This window comes from Rhodotorula paludigena (assembly GCF_050403205.1).
Source record: "Rhodotorula paludigena JCM10292 DNA, Rt_paludigena_JCM10292v1_ctg1, whole genome shotgun sequence".
Taxonomy (NCBI): Eukaryota; Fungi; Basidiomycota; class Microbotryomycetes; order Sporidiobolales; family Sporidiobolaceae; genus Rhodotorula; species Rhodotorula paludigena.
The window spans coordinates 568957-586783 of record NW_027481457.1 but is presented as its reverse complement, the minus strand read 5'-3'; the positions used below and the strand labels follow the sequence as shown (position 1 = coordinate 586783).

Below are 17827 nucleotides of genomic sequence, written 5' to 3'. Positions count from 1 at the left end.
AAATCGTGCCTTGCACGAAAATCTGTCTGCCTGTCGGAAGGACCCCCGAGGAGCCGCCATCCGTCCGTCGCCGGCCTGCTCATCTCGGCGCTCCTCACCACTCTCTCGCTGCAACTCACATTCGCTCGGTATGCGACGCCCGCCAATTGCCGCCTTGTCCCTGATTTCCGCGACGCACCCACCCGCTCTCGCGGTCTTTGTCCCACGCGAAGAGCTCAGTCCAACAGCCGTGACGGAGCGAGACGTCGAATTGGACGAGCGGGAGCCGCCGGCGCTCACCGAGGAAAATGCGCAGGTCGGGCGCAGCCGAAGCAGGGAAGTTGACCTCGAGCTCGAAAGCTTGTAGAGTGGCAGGGAGGGCGTGCAGAAGCCGGATGGTTTCGGTCAGCGAGAGGGACATGGCAGACGGACGCATGTTCACTGTCGATACTCGGCGGATAAGGCGGAGCTCCTTGAGGTTCCCCATGTCGACCAAGATGGTATCGATTGCGATGGTGTACTCGCGAAGGACGTCCGGCCACGAGGCGATGGTCAGAGATTCAAGGTTGACCAGCGACGCTAGCCTTGTCAGGGTGGGCGGATTGAAGCGAGCGGGACCCAACTTGATGCTCTTGACTTCGTCGAGGGTGAAGACGTGGTCGAGCGCCCAAGTCACGGTGAACCTACCGTCCAGGTCCAGAGCCGTCCATTGGAAGGAAAAGACCTCGAGCGGGATGCGCTGGAAATCGGATGCCGGAGCGTACTGCAGACAAGCCTGCTCCGCCTCCCTCGCTGCCGCAAGCAACTCCGGCACCTCGCGCACTCTGAGCGTGAGTCGTCGCAAGGTTGGGATGTCCGCAAGCACATAAATGTGTTCAGCCGGCTTCTGGAAAGGTGACTGGAGGTAGAGGGAGAGGTTGACGAGTTCCGAATAGCGGAGCGGGCGGGGCGAGCCTCCGAACCAGAGTTCCGGAGCACTTTGACCGACGAGGTGCAGTTCGTGCACGCTGGACAGTGCGGCGGGCAGCTGTTTGGCGATGAGCACCTTGGCGGCGGCCAGCTCAGGGGGTGACACCTGCTCGTTCTCGGTAATTGCGAGGCGCTTGATGTTGCAGCTCAAGGCGCCGCCCCTCATGTGCACCTCCGCAAGTCGAAGCCAAAACGGCGAGATGGGAGGCGTGAGGCTGAGGTTGACGCTGCGCCACGTTTCGCGGCGGAAGGGGGCGCTCCAGCTCCTGCAAACGAGACAGTAGCTGCTCGCTTCCTGGGCGCGCTTGGCCATCCTGCTGGCGGACCCGCCGAAACGAGCGTAGAAGTCGGCGTCCCACTTCGAAGCGACGTGCCGCGCGATGAGCTCGATGAGCTCGGAAGGGAGGCGCTGGACAGGCGAAAGCTGTGGGTAGCGGCTGCACCAGGCCTGCGTCAGTTGCTGCGCGCGTGCACATCTCTGGACGGGCAGCGAACGCTCGTGGAAGCAGTCGGCTCGCTCTCGTCGGACCTAGTTGAACTCTGGGCAGGCAGCGGTACCGGACTGTAGGACCAAGGAGAGGCAGCACAGCATGTCAGTCGAGCTGCAGCGAGGTGAAGGTCGGTGGACGGACCCTTCATGCTCTCCTGCGGGCAAGCGATTGACCGCCTCGCCCGGCGAGTCGGACGACAACAAGTTGCGGTTCATAGAGAGTAGCTGAAGGGTAGCACCGACGTGCACGAGACGACTGGGAGCACAGCGAGCGCAGAGGTGACCCGAAGACGGTTCAAGGACAAGAGGCGGAGACGCCGAGTCGAGACGAACGAAGGCGCGTGTACGTCGGGGCGGACAATTCCGCAGCTGACCACAGTGCGAGTCTTTGCGGGCCCTGCAAGGAAGCAGTGGCTCAGCAACAACCGGGAAAAGCGAGCAATCCAGCGCAAAGCACGAGATTGGCGACGCGACCAGCAGAGCTGGGTGCGCTCGCTCGAAATGAGTCGCATGCTGCTCAAACCCCTCGCACGCTTGACAGCAGCTTGTAGAGTGCGGCTTTACTGAACGTACGGCTACGATCCGCATTAGCTCTTCCACGCCCGCGCCGCTACGCCACTGACTTGAGCGTCTTCAAATCCACCTTCCTCGCCTCGCACCCTGCCGCCTTCAGCGTCCAGCCCTGGCACCCTTCAGGCTTGAGCGTCAGCCGCAGCGGCTTTGGTTTCCGCTCCAGAAGCCCCTTCGTCTTGAACTCGCGCCGCGCCTTCTTCGCAGCCGCCTTAGCCGCGCCCGCGCTCACACACTCGCCGCGCGCGATGCGCTCGAGCGCAGGCGAGAAGAAGCCCTTCCATTCGAGCAGGGGCATCCCCTCCCGCTGCAGCACGCGGCGGCAGAACGCGCGCATCGCCGCGCCGTCGACGACGAAGCCGGCCTCGACGTTCTGCAGCGTTGGCGGGAGGTGCGTCACGAGGTGCTCGACGACGGACGCGGGGAGGAGGACGGGCGAGCAGGTGGGGCAGGTGCGGCGGAGGGTGAGGCGGCGCAGGAACGGGAGGGAAGAGGCGAGCACGGGCTGGAGCGCGTCGATGAGCGAGGGAAAGTAGTCTGCGGACGTCGTGACGACGAGCTCGTCGAGGCGCGGCGCAAGGCGGATGAGTGAGGCGACTTCCATGGGGCACGCATGGAGGACGGCGAGGTCGAGGCGCGAGGCGTGCGCGAAGCTAAAGTGCCGCGCGACGTGCTGCAGAAGGAGTGTCTCGAACTCGGCCGCCGGGTCGTCAATGACGAGCTGGAACTGCGCCAACTCGAGCTTGGCATCCGACTCGTGCGCCGAGTGCGCCAGCTTGAGATCGCCCGACTTGTCACGTACGCAAATGGTGAGGTCCTCGAGAAGCGGGAGCTGCGCCAGTCGCTCGACGATGACGAACACGTCGTTCGTCCCCGCGTCGACCGAGCACGTGAGGGTTCGCAGCTGAACGTACGGCAGCGGCGCCTCGACCATCTCGAACAGGACGCTCGACGCCGTCGGGCTGTGCGTGACGAGCGACGCGACTTTGGCGCACGCGGCGCGCAGGTGCGGGTACGTCTTGCGCGCCTGGGCGCTCTGCCGCAGCCCGCCGACCTGGATCTGCCCCTCGAAGAAGCGCGCAGGGACGTTGTGCTCGTTGGCACGCTTGAGGCGCTTGAGGAGCGCGCTCGGCGGCGGGCCGAGGACGAGGTACGGGTTGTGCAGGAGGCCTTGGCGCATCGGGTCGAGCCAGGCTTTGCACACGAGCGAGAGGCGCGGGATCTCGCGGAACGCAGAGCTGTCGAGCGGGTTCGGGTCCGAGTGGGCGATTTCGCTCGCGATGCGCTTGACGAGACTGGCGGGAAGACGCATGGCGGCTGAAAGGCTAGGCTCGAGTCTGTGACGAGGATGGTATCGGGTCACGTCAGCTCGGCTGGGCGGGAGCGAACGAGGCTTGCGGAACGTACCTTGCGGCGGCAGCAGCTTCCGCCTTCAGCTGGGCCTTGCGCGACCGGCAGGTATCGCAGAGGTGTTTGCTACCCATCGCACGACCGGTCAGCCTGCGCTACAGGACAGGGGAAAGGCGGCTCACCGGGAGCACATGCTGGGCGGAAGCAGCGGGACGAGGCAATTGAGCGGGAGAAAGACGAAGAGGTAGCGGGATTGAGAGAGAAGCACGACAGGACGCCGTCCCAGAACTCATGTCAGGCCGAGGCTGAAGGACAAAGGACAAGCGCGTCGTGCAGAAGAAGGGCAAAGTCGAGGACAATGCGCAACAGACGTACGCAGGCCCGTGCGCGGACGAGCTGGAGCGACTCAAGCTGAGAGGACAAGTCGACAAGCGGAGTTCAGCAAGCATGCCGGGACGGATGCACGTATGAACGCAATGGTACCAATGTCAACAGCAAAACCCGGTGAAGCACAGAGCGCACAACCAATCCCCGCAACACCGACCCTTCCCTCTGTTCGCCATCATGCAGTGTCCTTGCCCTCCTTCTCGTCGTCCTGCTTGTTCTCCGGGGCAGACGCAGTCTCGTCCGACTTGCTATCCTTCGACTCGAGCGAGGCGAGGTCGTCGACGATCCAGCCGGCGCACTTCCGCGCGAGCGAGGCGGTGTGCGCTGCGTGAGGGAGAGCGTGTCCTTGTGAGCTCGCCTCTACCATCTCCAGCAACGAGTTGCGTCTGACGCGACCGCGGTGCAAGCGGGATCGTCGAGCGGGACTCACCCTCGTTGAGCACAAACGCGTGCGGCATCCCCTCGACACACCTCTTCCGCCTCTTCCTCCCCTCCTCCCCAAACACACGCTCGAGCACCTCCTCGCACTCCCTGATCGCGTCCTCCGTCGTCCACCCATCGACGCCCTCTGCCGCCCAGTAGATCCACACGCGGTCCCCGTAGCGCTCGAGGACGCCCGTCTCGAGGTCGGTGATCTGCGCGAGCTCCTGCTGCGCCGTGACGAGGCTGGCGAGGACGGCTTCGGGCGACTGGACGAACGCGAGCGTCGCGTCGGCGCTGAGGTCCGAGATCCCGCCGAGCGTGCGCACCAGGCGCGCAGAGACGCTCGTGGGCAGGTAGGAGATGGCGGACGAGGTGAGGTACAGAGGGCGGAGGGACCAGGGAGAGAGGAGGCGTCCGAGGCGGCGCGCGTTGGGCGTGGTGGCGAGGTGAGAGAAGGCGGGGAAGAGGGCGTGCATCGCCGTGATGTGCTGCGGGACGTGCTTGAAGAGCTGCGCGTGTAGTCAGGGTCAGCAGCTCGTCAGCATGATAGGCCAGCACTCGACGCACCTGCAATGCAATCCAGCTGCCGAGCGAGTGGCCGAGGACGACGAGCTTCGGGCTGCCTTCGCGCCCTAGCTTGTGGTGCACGGCGAGGAGCTCGATGTAGGTGACCTTATCGATGACCTGCTCTTCGAGCGTCGGCTGATCTGTGGGCTTGTAGCCGCGGTCGTCCCCGGCGTCGGGCGTGTGCCTGAGGTGTCCGACGATGGACATCTCTGTCGCGACGCGGAGGTCGGGCGGGAGGGCATCGCGGAGAGCCTCGAGGAAGGCGCGGTAGTAGTGTACGATGCCCGGGTTGCCGGGAATGAAGAGGATGAAGAGCTTGAGCGGGACGGCGGGGTCGATCTGCTTGAACGAGAGGACGTCGGCCGGGAAGCGGAACTCGCCGATGCGCGGGCCGAGCCTGCGCTCGAGCGCGGGCTCTAGCGGGGCCGGCGGCGGGGGCTGGTAGATCGGGAGGGAGCCCTCGGGCGGTGCAGCGGGAACCATGGGCGCAGGAGACGCCGAGTCGCGGGCAGGTGGGGTTGACCCGGAGGACGAGACGCGCGAGCTGGCGCGGTCTCGCTTTGCCGTGGCGGGCTGGCGGGGCTGGGAGAAGTCGAGGTCGGGTGCGTCGTTGTAGTGCACGCTTTGGGCGTGCCTGTGTCCGCGGCGGGGCTGGGGCGGCGCGAGAGACGACGAGGCGGTGGGGGGAGGCGCAGGAGGGGCGTGGGCAGCGCGCGGCGGGGGAGGGGGCGGGGGCTGCTTGTTGAGGTAGCTGCTCATCCTCGCACCGGCTCTCTTTGGCGTCTGCAGCTTTGCAGGGCGAGCGACACGGTAGAGTCGAGCGACGAGGACAAGTCGCCGCGTCTCTGTCTCCTCGACCGTACCGTTGCTACCGTCGAGAAGGTTCGCACAGTGCTTGATAGACTGCACGATGCTCGACAGACTCCCGCCCGAGCTGCTCCTTCAGATCCTCGACGTCCGCAACTTCCGCGACTCTTCCTCGTCCCTGTCTCCTCGCGAGGACTCGGAGCGGCCGCACGTCGACGTCCTCCGCGCGTGCACGCTCGTCTGCAAGACCACGAGTACCGTCGCCAGGCCAGAGCTGTGGCGAGAGGTGTCGACGTTCAAGTCGTTTCCGCAATACAAGGGCCTGCTTCGCCTTTACGTTTCCCCGCGATTCGCCTCGCTCGCCCAGCTCGTCCGCCTGCTAGGCTACGAGCAAGATCCTTATGCACGCCCGTCGCGAGAGTCGCAAATCTCTCTCGATGACCTCTTGCCCCTTCTCCCGAATCTGCAAGAGCTGCACGTGGTTTCGCACAGCTTCGGTGCTGAAGCCGGCAGACTTGCTCGTACGCTTTTCATAGGAACGCGCATGTCTTCTGCTGCCTGACGGTTTCCGTGCGTCCAGGCCTGGACCGCGTTCTCCTGGGCGACAATCACTGGTCCGTCGTTGACGACAAGCGCCTGTACGGTGCCGATGCCGTACCGGTCCCCGCCCACTGGTCGTACCCGCATTTCAGGGCATGTGACCTCAGACCGTCCGCCAACATTTTCGACATCGTCCTGACGAGCGCAGCAGCTGGCTTGCACACCTTCTGCTTCACGGTCACGGGCTTTCGTCCCCCCAAAATCTCGGTCAGCATTGAAGACGGTATCATCTCGTGCCATCTCGACCAGCTGAACGCACCTGGTCACCCACCTCGCGAAGCTCTCCAGCGCACGGTGGTGCGAGCGCAGTGGCCGGACGACGTGTCGGATCCGGATGCAGCCCTGCCCTATCCGAACCGCGTCTGGCTGGGCGAACTCGAGGTTGTCTGCCTCGACGCAAGCCGCAAACCGTCCGTCGCGCTCGGGCCTCCCGACTCGGACGCCTGCCCTCGCATCGAGTCGATCTTCCTCCCGAAGAGCCTGCGACACGGGCCCTTTTCCGCGGGGCCGGAGCTCCACGAGCAGCGCACGCAATTCTTCGAGCGGTGCGCCGAGCGGCACGTCCGCGTCGACTATCTCTGCAGCGAGTCGCGGCCGGACTGGCCTGACTGGGCAAAGGGACTGCCCGTGCTCGAGGAGCTCGTCGACAGGTAGTCGCGCGCGCACGGTGCGAAGTGCGAGGAGCTTGTGGGATGGAGTGGCGCTTGCGGTGTCAGTGGACGACGGCGGGACGGGTGTCGTGCGGAAATGCTCTTCGTGCAATGGGTCGAGCAGGTTCTGGACGGGGAGTAGCGTCTTCTTTGGGCTCGAGCGGTCTTTTCGGCAACGTTATCGCACGTTCGCGGGCATCTCTGCGGGGCCTCGGCTGAAAGAGTCACGTCGGGCATCCTAGCTGCACGCGAAAGTGGTGCGAGGCTCTCGAGTCGCTCCGCCTCAATTGCCGTCGAAATGTGCGGTAGCATGCTAGGCAGAGGATCTCGGTGAGAAAGGTAGCAACACAGGGTAGAGCTTAGTCCAGGCGAGGAAGCGATGAGCTCGAGCGATGAGGACGAGCACCGCTCTTGCCCCGACCACACACTTGCTCTCGCTGGACCAGCCTGTGCACCGCTCGAGAGACTGCACGATGCTCGATCGACTCCCGCCCGAGCTGCTCCTCCGCATCCTCGACCTCGACAACTTTCGCTCCTCTGCGTCGTCCTCGCCGTGTCGCGTGGACAGGGAGCGCGCGCACGTCGACGCCCTCCGCGCGTGCACGCTCGTGTGCAAGAAGACGAGTAGCGTCGCAAGGCCCGAAGTCTGGCGCGAGGTCTCCACCGACAAGTCTTACAAACAGTACCTGCATCTCGAGCGCATGTGCTCGGTGCCCTCCTCCGCCTCCATCGCCCAGCTCGTCCGCGTTCTCGAGTGGTATCCGTCCGCCCCTATGCGGTTGATTGAGCCCCGCTCCGATCGTCTACTGCCGGTTCTTTCGAATCTGCGCGAGCTGCGTGTCTTTGGCGAGTCGGTGTTCCTCGAGCCCGACATGCTTCCGAGTGCGTGTAGAATTCTCGCTTGCGCTATACGCGACCCATGCCCCGTCGGCAGACCTCGAACGTGTCGTCGTGAATAACGCTCCCGTGAAGGACGATCGGGAGAGACTAGCGCAAGGTTTGCGGATCCTCCTCGGCAACGGGCGAGACAGCGGGCGAGACATTTACCCTGATCTTGAATGCCTCAGTACACCTGGCGGCTCTCCAGTGCGCAGTCTGAACTCTCCCTTGTGCAAGCACAAATCGATGATGCACAAGCTGTGCTTTTCGATGCGGCACGGTCGCCCTCTCGCTTTGACCTTTTCTACCTCGCCCGTCAATGCTTCGTGCCTCTTTGAGCACTGCGGAGGCACCGCCGAAGCGCCGCTGTCCGGCCCGATCTCCCGCACGCTCGTCTGCGCGCGCTCGCAAACGTCGTCCACCTACCCGCATTTCGCTTCTGCGCATGTCGAGATCCAGCTCGCCTCCCACGTCCTCCGCGAATCCTCGTCGTCCCTGCCCGCCGACGAGCGCGACCTCCTCCCATGCCTCGAAACCATCTTTCTCCCGGCGCAGTTTCGCCGCCTCGACCCGTCGACGCTGTCCACCTCGGCGCAGCAGGCGCGCGACGACTTCTTCGCGCAGTGCGAGAAACACAAGGTCCAGGTCTGCTACCTGTCCGACGTCGGCAAGAGCGAGTGGCCCGAGTAGGCGAGGGGAATGCGCGAACTGGACGAGCTCGTCGAGGCGGAGTAGCGCGAGCGCGGCGGAGCGAGGACTGTGGGCGACTTGCTCAGCTTGAGCGGAGGGAGCGACAGGAACGGAGAGGGCTTGCTCGAGTCGCGATTAGCCTTTTGCTGGAATGAAGAACGGTACCATCGCGCCTTCGTCAGACTTTGGCAGCTTGCGCTTTCGCGAGCGGACCTGGCTCGAGCGGACCTGGCTCGAGCAGTCGTGTCATGATCTGCGATACAGGGGAGAGCTCGATCCGTCATATACAGCGTCGCCGACTGCCTTCGCAAGCACCTCGACCGCCTCGTCCACACGCAGCGTTTCCAGCCAACAGCTCAGCCCCTGCGTGCAGCAAACGAGTCAGTGCACGCACTTCAATTTGGCCGTAGAGCGAGCGGGGTGCATCAACCGCACCCTCACCGCTCACGCCAGCTTGAAAGGGACGCACTGCTTCTTCTGCTCCTTTTCGCCAATCTCCCTGGCGACGCCCTGGCGCTGCACGCCGACGCCGTACTTGTACACGAGCGAGCCGCCGAGGTAGGCCGAGTAGAGGAAGAGGGGGATGGCGCTGCGCGAGAGGGAGCGAGAGGGAGGGGCGAGAGAGAGGTGGGTTGAGAAGGTCGACGGGGGAGGGGTGGCGAGATGGGCGGCACCGGGGCGGCGAGACAATGTGCGAGAGAGCGACGATGCGAGAGAGAGCGACGATGTGTGAGAGCGTGGGACAGGGTTGCAAGCTGAACGTCAGTGCTTGCGGATGCAGAGCGGAAGGCGGGAAGACGCACAGAGCGGAGAGGAGCGCGTTGGTGGTTGGTAGAATGAGATCTGAGCTCTTGCGGCGGACCCACCTGCACGCCAACCATCTCAGCTCATCAGCATGGCTCCGATTGTAGGAGAACGCGATGATGGGGCGAAGGGCGGCGCACCAGTTGTAGCCCGCGATGCCGAGCACAATGTCGTTGAGCGTCGCGTGCGTGAGCGTCGTCCTCAACTTCTCGCCTGTGAATTGGACGGGAACTCCGAGTCAATGCGCGAGCCCGTAGAGTTAGGCCGTGACAGCGACAGCGTGAGGACCGACGACCCACCCGCGACGTCCTTCTTTTCGACCGCGTCGGTAACGGTCGTCTTGACGTCGCCCTTCTGCTTCATTTGTCCGGTCCACATGCCGTAGCTGGGCGAAGGCGGCATGGAGGGCAGAGACGCAAGGTCAGCTCTCAGCTGCACTTCGAATCAACCGCACGGGTTTCCGCACGCACAGCTCCAAGACGCCCGTTGCGATCGCAGGCAGGGCAGCGAGGAGACCCGCCGCGCCGGTGTAGTGCGAGATGGTGTTGACGACGGCGGCGGGCGGCATGATTTTGAGCCAGGTGAGGCCGCTCGTGAGGGCGGGCGCGAGCTGAAGCGCGTCGAGCGTGAACGCGATGGACAGGAGACCGATCGGGTAGTGGACTGTAGTCGGATCATGCAGGAGAAGCCGGGTCAGCCAGCAGCATTGGACGACCAGCAGGACCCGTGCGGATGCGACGCACCGGTCGCAGGGTGGAGCGGGTGTCCCGCGTTGCCGACCTGGCCCATGCCGACCTGTGCGACGGGGCGGATGGCAGCGTCGGCCTTCTTTGCGACGTCGGACATGGTGGATCGGGAGTGGGAAGGCGGATGTGGGGGGGAAGCTTCGGGACGAGGAGGGGAGGGTCAGCGGGTCGGAGCGGATAGCGTCGGAGCACGTCACGCACGGATCAGCGGGCAGCAGTGAGTTCGAGCAGCAGGACTTGACAGCAGGCAGAGCAGGAAGAGCAGAGGAGCACGAGCTTGAGCGAATCGCCGTCACGGCGTTCGCGCCGACGTCAACGAGCTCCCGCGAGGTGACGGTGCCTTCGCCGTGCGAGAGCGGGTCAGGAGCGGTCCTAGCGCAGGACCTGCAGGCCGTAGCGCAGCGCAGGTGCAGCTTTGAGTCTTTGCAAGCTGTGCTCGCTGCCCGCTTCCCCTCATCGGTCCGACGAGGGGAAGGAGGCGGGTCTCGACATCGCGGGCGAGTGAGCGTGTGCGAGTGGCCGTAGCACGTCGAGCAGCAACTACTGGACTATCTCCGACCCAGTCTGGCTCGTTCTGCGCTTCTCGAGGTGTGCTGCCGAGTCCAACCTTTGTCGCGTTCCTGCTCTTGCTCCTCGACCCTCGCCGCCTCTCTCGCTGAACGAGTCGCGGCACAGACGCTGCTACTGCAGGAGACCATGACTACCTAGACATACACATCAACAAGAAACTCGAAGTGTCCCTCCTCGTCGCCCCGCTCAGAACGCGAACCGCATCTTGCCGCCCATCCCCTCCTCGGCCCGCACCGCCTCCAGGCTCAGCGTCAGCCCGTCCCCGTCCGCTCCGATCATCCCTCCAAAATCGAGCCCCGCGCTGCCAAAGTCGAGCTGCCGCGGCGCCGCCAGCCCTGACGAGGAGCCGTCGAGCCCGAGCGACGCGAAGAGGTTCTCGTAGAACGTCTCGTCCATCCACGCGTCGCCCATCCCCGGAACGCCGACGACCGGCGGCGCTTCGACGGGCGCGAGCGGCGCGAGGAACGGGTTCGTTTCGAGCGACGAAGGCGGCGAGGACGACATCGATGACCCGGGGGCGAAGAAGTCGAGCCCTGTCGCGGCGGCGGAGGGCGCGCCGAACGAGAGGGACGACGTAGAGCTCGAGGGCGACCACCCGCCCGGGCTGCTGCTGCTGTCGAACGGGTTGCACGCCGACGCCGGCGCCGGCGCGGGCGAGGCGAAGGACGCGGCGACGGGCGTGGGCGCGCTCAGCTGCAGCGAGGGGAGGACGAGCGGCTGCTGCGGCTGAGTGTACTGCGCGAGCGAGGGCGGGACGGGGAGCTGCCATTCGAATGCGGGCGCGGGCGGCGCGAGGGGCGCGTGAGGAGGGGAGGACGAGACAGGGATGTCGAGGAGCGGGTCGTCGTACCCGACGAGGCTCGACGAGCTCGTCAACGCCAAGACGGTGCGCTGCTGCTGAGGGTGCTGCCTGCTGCTTCGCTGCGACGCGGGCGCCGACGGCGCACGCCGGTGCTGCACGTCGTACGGCGCCGCGCGCTTCTTGCTCCTCCGCTGGCGCTGGTTCGCGAACTGCTCCCGTCTCCGCTTCAGCTTCTTGCTCTTCTCAGAAGGAGGAGGAATGCGACGCACCCAGGTGAGGATCTGCCGCTCGGTGAGCCCCGTCGCGCCCGCCAACTCGCGCCGCTCGGCCCGCGACACCGAGTCGCTCGCGTCGAACGCCGCGTGCAGCACCCGCAGCACGTCGGGAGTAAACTGCCCGGGCTCGTCGGAGGGTGGTGCTGCGGCGGCTTGGGCGGCGTGGCGGGATTGGGCGGCTCGGACTTCGTCGAGGAGCCGGGTGGTCAAAGCGGCGACACCGTCTTCATAACGCCGGTCGAGTGCTGCTGTGCAGCTGGAGAGCCACGACTCGTACTTCGCTTCTTCTGCAATATCGAACATCCCGGCAAGCGGGCCAAGGCATGCAGTATGCGCCTCGCCACAGATGCCCGCGAGCTGCCTGCATCCTTGCTCAAACATTTGCGACAGCAGCTGAACCGTTGAGGAGTCACAACCAAGTGCAAGGAGTTTTTCCTGCATGGGTGGGCGGCGGCAACACGGCGGTTGCCAAGCCGGTATGGGTCGTGATGCGAGTGGCGCCACATACTGACCGCCATAGCACTGCGCGAGCAAGTCGTCGGCAGCTTTTCCCAGTCGCTGGAGCGCCATATCTTTGAAGAAGAAGAACGCTCGGTGCGACTCGGTACAAATGTCGACCCTTTGTCTTCAGCCGGGGCCTCTCGCTCGACCCGCTCCGCCCGCACAGCGCCTTTGTCCTCCGCACTGACAGTCAACTGTCCGACAGCTTTCGCCTGCCTGGCTTTCCTGCCACGCCGTGACCGTCTTCATGCCTGCCGCCCAGCTTGAGCAACGCCTAGCAGCGCTCGAAGTCAGCTACACTTGCGCTCTGGAATGCCCTGACAAGCTCAGCAGCGTTCTGCACGAGTGCACAGCTTTGTTCGCTGGAGCATCTGCTGCATTGCGTGCGGACGCGCTCCCACCAGCCCTCGTGGAGCGCGTCCGGCAGGTGGCGACCCGATTCTACGTGCTCTCCTCCAGTCTCGCGCACCTGAGCGCCACTTGTACGACAATCAAGGCCGACGCCATTCAAGAAACGCGTCAGGTACTAGGACCGCCGCTCACGGCACGGCTTGACGTCTCTCAAGCGTCCGATCCCCTCGACGACCCCTCCACCTTCGCGCCGTACCGCGCCTGGTTCGTCTCGCACTTCGATCACCCGTACCCGACGCCCGAGGACAAGGAGTCGCTGCTCGCGTCAGTCCCGGCGCACAACAAGACGCAGCTCGACACGTGGTTCGTCAACAACCGGCGGCGGAGCGGGTGGGCGGCGTTGAAGCGCGACCACACGAACGGGACGGCCGAGGGCATGCGGCAGCTCGTCGCCGACTGCGATTCGGGTGTGCGCGACGAGGACGACGAGGCGCGCAGGGCGGTCGAGCGCGTGCGGGCGTTCTTCGACGAGGGGAATCGCGACAAGGTTTCGGACGAGATTCAGGCTATCGTCCGCGGCGACCTTCCGCCTGCTCGCCCTCTTCCTCCCCCTTCCGCACAGCCCGAGCGCCGCGCAAAGGCACGCGTCGAGCGCAGGGCGGTGCGCGGCGTTGGCGGTGCGAGCTCGGCGTCGTTGGCGGCGGGAGGACAAGGCGCCTTGTCGCGGAGCGTGCGGCCGCGCTCGCACCGCTTCGCCACGCCACCGCCGCCCCCTGCTTACGACTTTGACGACTCTGCTTTATACGGCGCGCCGCGTTACCCGTCGACGTTCTCGTCACCGGCCTCGTCGCGCGACTCGCGGCAGTTCTCCGACTCGTCGACCTCGTCGTACGACTCGCTCATCTCGTACGGCTCCGTCGACTCGCTCGCCTACCCTGCCTCGACGCCCTATCCCTCTTCGTCCTCTCCCGTTACCGAATCGTCCCTCCTCTCGTTCGACGGCTCGACCGCGCTGCGCAACCTCTCGCTGCAATCCGACGACCCGCCTTCCCTCCCCTTCGTCGCCCCGCCCGCCGCGCCACAACGCCGCGAGCCGCACCCGTACTTCTGCACGGTGGACGAGCTGCCGACGTCGAGCTCGTTGATCGGGTTTGCGGGGACGGCGGCGAGGAGGTGAGGGAGCCGGGCTTCCGCGTGCAGATAGACACTTCCGTTCCTCGCTCGTTGTGCCAGACTCCCCGTTCGTCTTTCCGCTGTATTCTTCTCCTCAGCTCAGTGCATCTATCGGCTCCTTCCAACCCGGGAGGCTGCCCGTGTGAGCTCCCTCAGGTGAGAAAGCACGCGAGGCAAGTTGACCTTTCTCGACTCGACTCGGCTCCGCTTGTGCTCGCCTGTGACAGCTCCGAAGAGCTCCGTCGACGCCCTCTGCACCCCGCTCGCAGCCCAAGCGGCTGCCCCTTCCCCGGTCCCGACCTCATCTCCTCCTCTCCCCGCCGGCTCTTTCCCTCCGCCTTTTCCCGCCGCCGGAGCTCGCCGAGATGGACACGGAGGAGGTCGTCACCGCCGCATCACCGCAGCGCGTCTACGTCGAGCCCTTCGTCCTCGTCGCATCGAGCTGCTCAGCCATCGCAGCGCGCCTCTGCACCCATCCGCGTGAGTCTGCTCGCTGCTTCCGAGACTGTTCCGAGCTGACCGGCAGCGCGCAGTGGACACGCTGCGCATCCGAATCCAGACGGCGAGACACCCGGTGCCGCCGCTGAGGGAGCTGGTCCCGAAGCCGCGGTTGCGTTCCCTCTATGCAGGTGTGCTATCTGTTCCTGTTCCTCTTAAGCTCTGCTGATCTGAGCGCCATGTGCAGGGCTACCTGTCGCGATCGGCTTCTCGGTCCCGGCGCTTTCGGTCTACCTGGCGACTTACGAAGGTCCGTCGCCTCTCTTAGCCTTAGTCGTCGCCTCAGGCTGACCCTCCTCCCCGCTATGACAGCTTCGAAACGGTACTTCAGCGAGCAGTGGCTCCCGCGAGACGCCGAGCCGACCATGCTGCAGCAATTACCCGTCTTCATCGCTGCCGGGACGGCTGCAGAATGTGCGTTCGCTTTCCCTTTCCGCTTCATGCACATCCGACACAAGGTCCACGACGTGCTTGACGCTGTGCTTGTGGAAAAGGTACGCGAGAACGACGCTGATTTGCTCGTTCGACAGTCGCTTCGGGCGCGATCTGGACCCCGCTCGACGTGCTCAAGTCGCGGTTACAGACAGGACGAGAAGGGACGTCCGGCGTTGCCTTGACGCGCAAGATCCTGCGAGAAGAAGGCGTGCGAGGACTCATGAAGGGGTACTGGCTGGGGAACCTCATCTTCGTGTGCGTGCTCCTCTGCCATGCGTTCAAAGGGCTTGCGTTCCTCAGTCGCTGAAGGCGGGTTCAACGTGCAGGCCAAACATCAGCGTCTACTGGTGCATCTACGAGACGCTCAAGCAGCGCTTCATCCCCAACTACTCCGCCTACCGCCCCGCCTCTCCTTCACGCGACTCCCCCTCCGCCCCTCCCGCACCCGACTCTCCCGCATCCGGCGCCGTCTCAGGCATCCCCGTCACCCTCCGCTACACGCTCTGCTCCGTCGCCGCCTGCAGCGTTGCCGCGACCGCGACAACGCCGATCGAGGTCGTCCAGGCGCGGTGGCAGACGAGCGGCGCGAGCGGCGGTGCGCAGGGCGGGATCCGGCAGATCGTGAGGGAGCTGTGGAGGCAGGGCGGCGCAATGGCGTTCACCAAGGGCCTCAGCTTCAGGATTGCCTACGCGGTGCGTCGAGGGCGTCTTGCTGCTCTTCCACCTGCTAGTCCTTGTGGGAGGGCTAGACCCTGATGTTCACTCCGTGCACAGATCCCTGCCAATGGCATCAGCATGACCGTGTACGAGTCGGTCAAGCGGTGGAAGGGCATCAGCTAGACCCCTTCCCGCTCGCTTCCATCGTTTCGACTCGCTAGACCTCGCCACTCCCCGCACATAGACGCATACAGCATGTTGACAACCCTAGACTATCAAGAAACGCGGCGCCTCGCTGCAATGCTACAAGCTATCGATGTGAACAACAAGGAGAAGTGAGTCTGGCTACAAGGGGTGGTGCTCGGAGGCGATACAGTCGACGGCATGAAGAGAGCCAGAAAGTGGGAGAAGAGCTGCGTGACTCAGTACAACCCGTGGCGCTTGTCCCTCGCGCGGACGACAACCTGTCGCATCGCCGCTCCCGCCGCCGGCTCGACCCCTCCGCGCGGGCCCTTCAACCTCGACCTGCGGAACCCGCCCTTCGGCGCGTCGCTCTCCTGCGTCGCCGCAACGGGCTTGACCGCGCGCAGCTGCGGATGCTCCATCTCCTCGCGCGTCGGGTAGTGGCGCATCCGGAGCACCTCTTCGTGCAGTACGTCGTCGTACGCGGGCGCGACCTCGTCGCCCTCCTTCTCCTCGCGCTGCTCCTGCTGCCGGCGCTTCGGTACCGCCTTCCCTCCGCGCACGGGCTGCGGCTCGGCGTGCGGGTGAAGCTCCTTGAGTGGGATCTCGGCCGGCCGGCCTCTCCCGCGCCCGTTGCGCCCGGCGGCCTTCATGCCCACGTGCGACGCCTGGGCGTGGTAGCTCCGGGCCTGAGCGTCGTTGATCTGGTGCCGCGACATCTCGAACGAGGACGAGGGCGAGCCGGGACCGACGCAGAGGAGGAAGCCAAAGTGCTTGTCGACGAAGGAGGGCTGGAGCGAGCCGATGACGCTGCGCGGATCGCGCAGGAGGGGAGTCGGGGCGACGAAGGCGGGGCGCTCGTAGCAGGCCGAGGTCTCGAAGCCCCAGATCGAGGCGCTGTGGGAGAGAAGGGTCAACCTCATGAGCGAGAACGCCGGACGTAAAGAGCGCACGATATAGCATTGTCTTGTACGACGATGTTGCGCGCGTCGCTGAGGGCAATAGCATAGCCGAAATAGCCGGTGTACGAGGAGAGGCGGTTTTTGGTGATCTCGCTGGCGAATGGGATCTCGTGGTCGCCGATGAGCTCGTCAGTCGCCCACGAGCCTGCGCCTGTCGAGATGCCGACGCGTACCATGGCGGATGCGGCGTGAATGCGGTTGTCGCTGCAATGTATTCCGGGTCAGTCGTCAAGCGTGTGCGTTTGAGGCAGACTCGAAGCGCACCGAACCGTTACGCCGCCGAGGTCGCCCGTCCTGCCGCGGAAGACGGGATTGGCAACTAGCGAGATGCCCGAGAGCATGTCGCGGTCCCGCGCGACAATCGTGTTCTGGATGACCTGCGAGCCGGGCGAACCGCGCACTGCAATGCCCACGCCAGAAACGTCGCGAATCGTGTTCTCCGATACGGAGCTGTCGGAGGAGTGTGTCAGTCGAGCGCAAGAGAAGACCGCAGGTGGACTCGAGACATACGAGTGCGCGCACGCGAGCGAAATGCCGTCCGTCCAGGTGCCGGGACGGTCAATCCCCATGTAGGCTGGCGGGCCATCGCGAAGCCGTGCCAGCTCCGACTGGAGGAACGCGTCGAGCGGAGCATCTCCCGACGTGTGCACGACGTTATCGGCGATGACGACGTCCCGGCAGGCGCCCTGCGCTCCCGCCGCCGCATGGATGACGGCGAATCCTCGCGCACCCCAGGCGTCCACAGAACGCACCTCCTGCGCTCCTGCTTCGCCGCCAACGACGAGGAGCGCATCCGTTCCCTCGAGTCCGCCGAGTTGCTCCCGCCCGCCATCGACGTGCAAGTTCCGGATCACGACGCCTTCGCAGGCGTCGCAGTCCGCCGCAATGGCGGTGGTCAGGTCGCCCGAGAAGTGACCTTGCGGGTTCTCGATGACGAGCGTCGCACGAGAGTGATCTTCAGGGAAGCCGCGGGTGTAGATGGCTTGACGGGCGGCGGTAAAGGTGATGGGTTGGTCGTGTGCATCAATCTGCAACACCGCAAGGTGATTAGCGGAAGCTCACGTTATGCGCGAGGGCGCGTGGACGCACCGACACTTGCGCATAGGGGCAGAGAACAATGGAAGTGCCCGGTCCGCCTGTCCGCAAGAGGTGGTTTATTTCGGCAGACGAGGCCGACTCGATGCAGTCGGTCGCCGTGAAGTGCGTCTGCGTAGCCGCGGCCGCGAGCGTGCTCGACAAGAAGGCGAACGCCAGCGCCTGGGGTGTGCGCCGACGACCAGGCATGCTGCACCAAGGGACGATGTCCTAATGGAAGGAGAGCTGTCCTTCGAGCCGGACGTGCGAGAACGCGGTCGTCCAAGCGCCCTTTCTAGGGCAGAATAGAGGCTAAGATGCCTGCGAACGCGAACCGGTGTGCAGATGGGCCGACGTCGAAGGAGGAAAGTGCGCGAGGCTCGTGATCGGGTCGCCTCCTTTACGAGCTGCGGACGTCTAGCGAGTGTCGGATGC

The 17827-nt window shown here is 65.1% G+C and overlaps 10 protein-coding genes across 10 annotated transcripts; 4 read left to right on the top strand and 6 right to left on the bottom strand.

Annotated features, from left to right (window-relative positions):
• Positions 1–115: 115 nt before the first annotated feature.
• Positions 116–1654, bottom strand: JCM10292_002108 (uncharacterized protein; the record flags this gene model as incomplete). The annotated part of the gene is made up of 2 exons (XM_076645529.1): positions 116–1385; positions 1581–1654. 2 exons carry the CDS (start codon positions 1652–1654, stop codon positions 116–118), a joined length of 1344 nt encoding a protein of 447 aa, XP_076509056.1.
• A 394-nt stretch (positions 1655–2048) lies between these two features.
• On the bottom strand, positions 2049–3320 carry JCM10292_002107 (uncharacterized protein; the record flags this gene model as incomplete). The annotated part of the gene is made up of 1 exon (XM_076645528.1): positions 2049–3320. One exon carries the CDS (start codon positions 3318–3320, stop codon positions 2049–2051), a length of 1272 nt encoding a protein of 423 aa, XP_076509055.1.
• A 600-nt stretch (positions 3321–3920) lies between these two features.
• On the bottom strand, positions 3921–5494 carry JCM10292_002106 (bifunctional triacylglycerol lipase/ester hydrolase; the record flags this gene model as incomplete). Its single annotated transcript, XM_076645527.1, has 3 exons — positions 3921–4069; positions 4176–4677; positions 4736–5494. 3 exons carry the CDS (start codon positions 5492–5494, stop codon positions 3921–3923), a joined length of 1410 nt encoding a protein of 469 aa, XP_076509054.1.
• Positions 5495–5645: 151 nt separating this feature from the next.
• Positions 5646–6796, top strand: JCM10292_002105 (F-box protein; the record flags this gene model as incomplete). The annotated part of the gene is made up of 2 exons (XM_076645526.1): positions 5646–6063; positions 6123–6796. 2 exons carry the CDS (start codon positions 5646–5648, stop codon positions 6794–6796), a joined length of 1092 nt encoding a protein of 363 aa, XP_076509053.1.
• Positions 6797–7265: 469 nt separating this feature from the next.
• JCM10292_002104 (uncharacterized protein) lies at positions 7266–8361 on the top strand (the record flags this gene model as incomplete). The annotated part of the gene is made up of 2 exons (XM_076645525.1): positions 7266–7674; positions 8021–8361. 2 exons carry the CDS (start codon positions 7266–7268, stop codon positions 8359–8361), a joined length of 750 nt encoding a protein of 249 aa, XP_076509052.1.
• A 356-nt stretch (positions 8362–8717) lies between these two features.
• JCM10292_002103 (DUF2231 domain-containing protein) lies at positions 8718–10011 on the bottom strand (the record flags this gene model as incomplete). Its single annotated transcript, XM_076645524.1, has 7 exons — positions 8718–8724; positions 8831–8950; positions 9165–9227; positions 9306–9378; positions 9465–9550; positions 9636–9828; positions 9909–10011. 7 exons carry the CDS (start codon positions 10009–10011, stop codon positions 8718–8720), a joined length of 645 nt encoding a protein of 214 aa, XP_076509051.1.
• A 656-nt stretch (positions 10012–10667) lies between these two features.
• JCM10292_002102 (homeobox domain-containing protein) lies at positions 10668–11861 on the bottom strand (the record flags this gene model as incomplete). Its single annotated transcript, XM_076645523.1, has 2 exons — positions 10668–11492; positions 11553–11861. The coding sequence occupies 2 exons, from the start codon at positions 11859–11861 to the stop codon at positions 10668–10670; spliced, it is 1134 nt and encodes a 377-aa protein (XP_076509050.1).
• Positions 11862–12306: 445 nt separating this feature from the next.
• Positions 12307–13587, top strand: JCM10292_002101 (homeobox domain-containing protein; the record flags this gene model as incomplete). The annotated part of the gene is made up of 1 exon (XM_076645522.1): positions 12307–13587. One exon carries the CDS (start codon positions 12307–12309, stop codon positions 13585–13587), a length of 1281 nt encoding a protein of 426 aa, XP_076509049.1.
• A 361-nt stretch (positions 13588–13948) lies between these two features.
• Positions 13949–15356, top strand: JCM10292_002100 (uncharacterized protein; the record flags this gene model as incomplete). The annotated part of the gene is made up of 7 exons (XM_076645521.1): positions 13949–14063; positions 14117–14212; positions 14269–14331; positions 14394–14495; positions 14612–14771; positions 14843–15209; positions 15291–15356. The coding sequence occupies 7 exons, from the start codon at positions 13949–13951 to the stop codon at positions 15354–15356; spliced, it is 969 nt and encodes a 322-aa protein (XP_076509048.1).
• Positions 15357–15595: 239 nt separating this feature from the next.
• JCM10292_002099 (uncharacterized protein) lies at positions 15596–17602 on the bottom strand (the record flags this gene model as incomplete). Its single annotated transcript, XM_076645520.1, has 5 exons — positions 15596–16253; positions 16310–16522; positions 16583–16768; positions 16829–17346; positions 17408–17602. The coding sequence occupies 5 exons, from the start codon at positions 17600–17602 to the stop codon at positions 15596–15598; spliced, it is 1770 nt and encodes a 589-aa protein (XP_076509047.1).
• Positions 17603–17827: the final 225 nt, after the last annotated feature.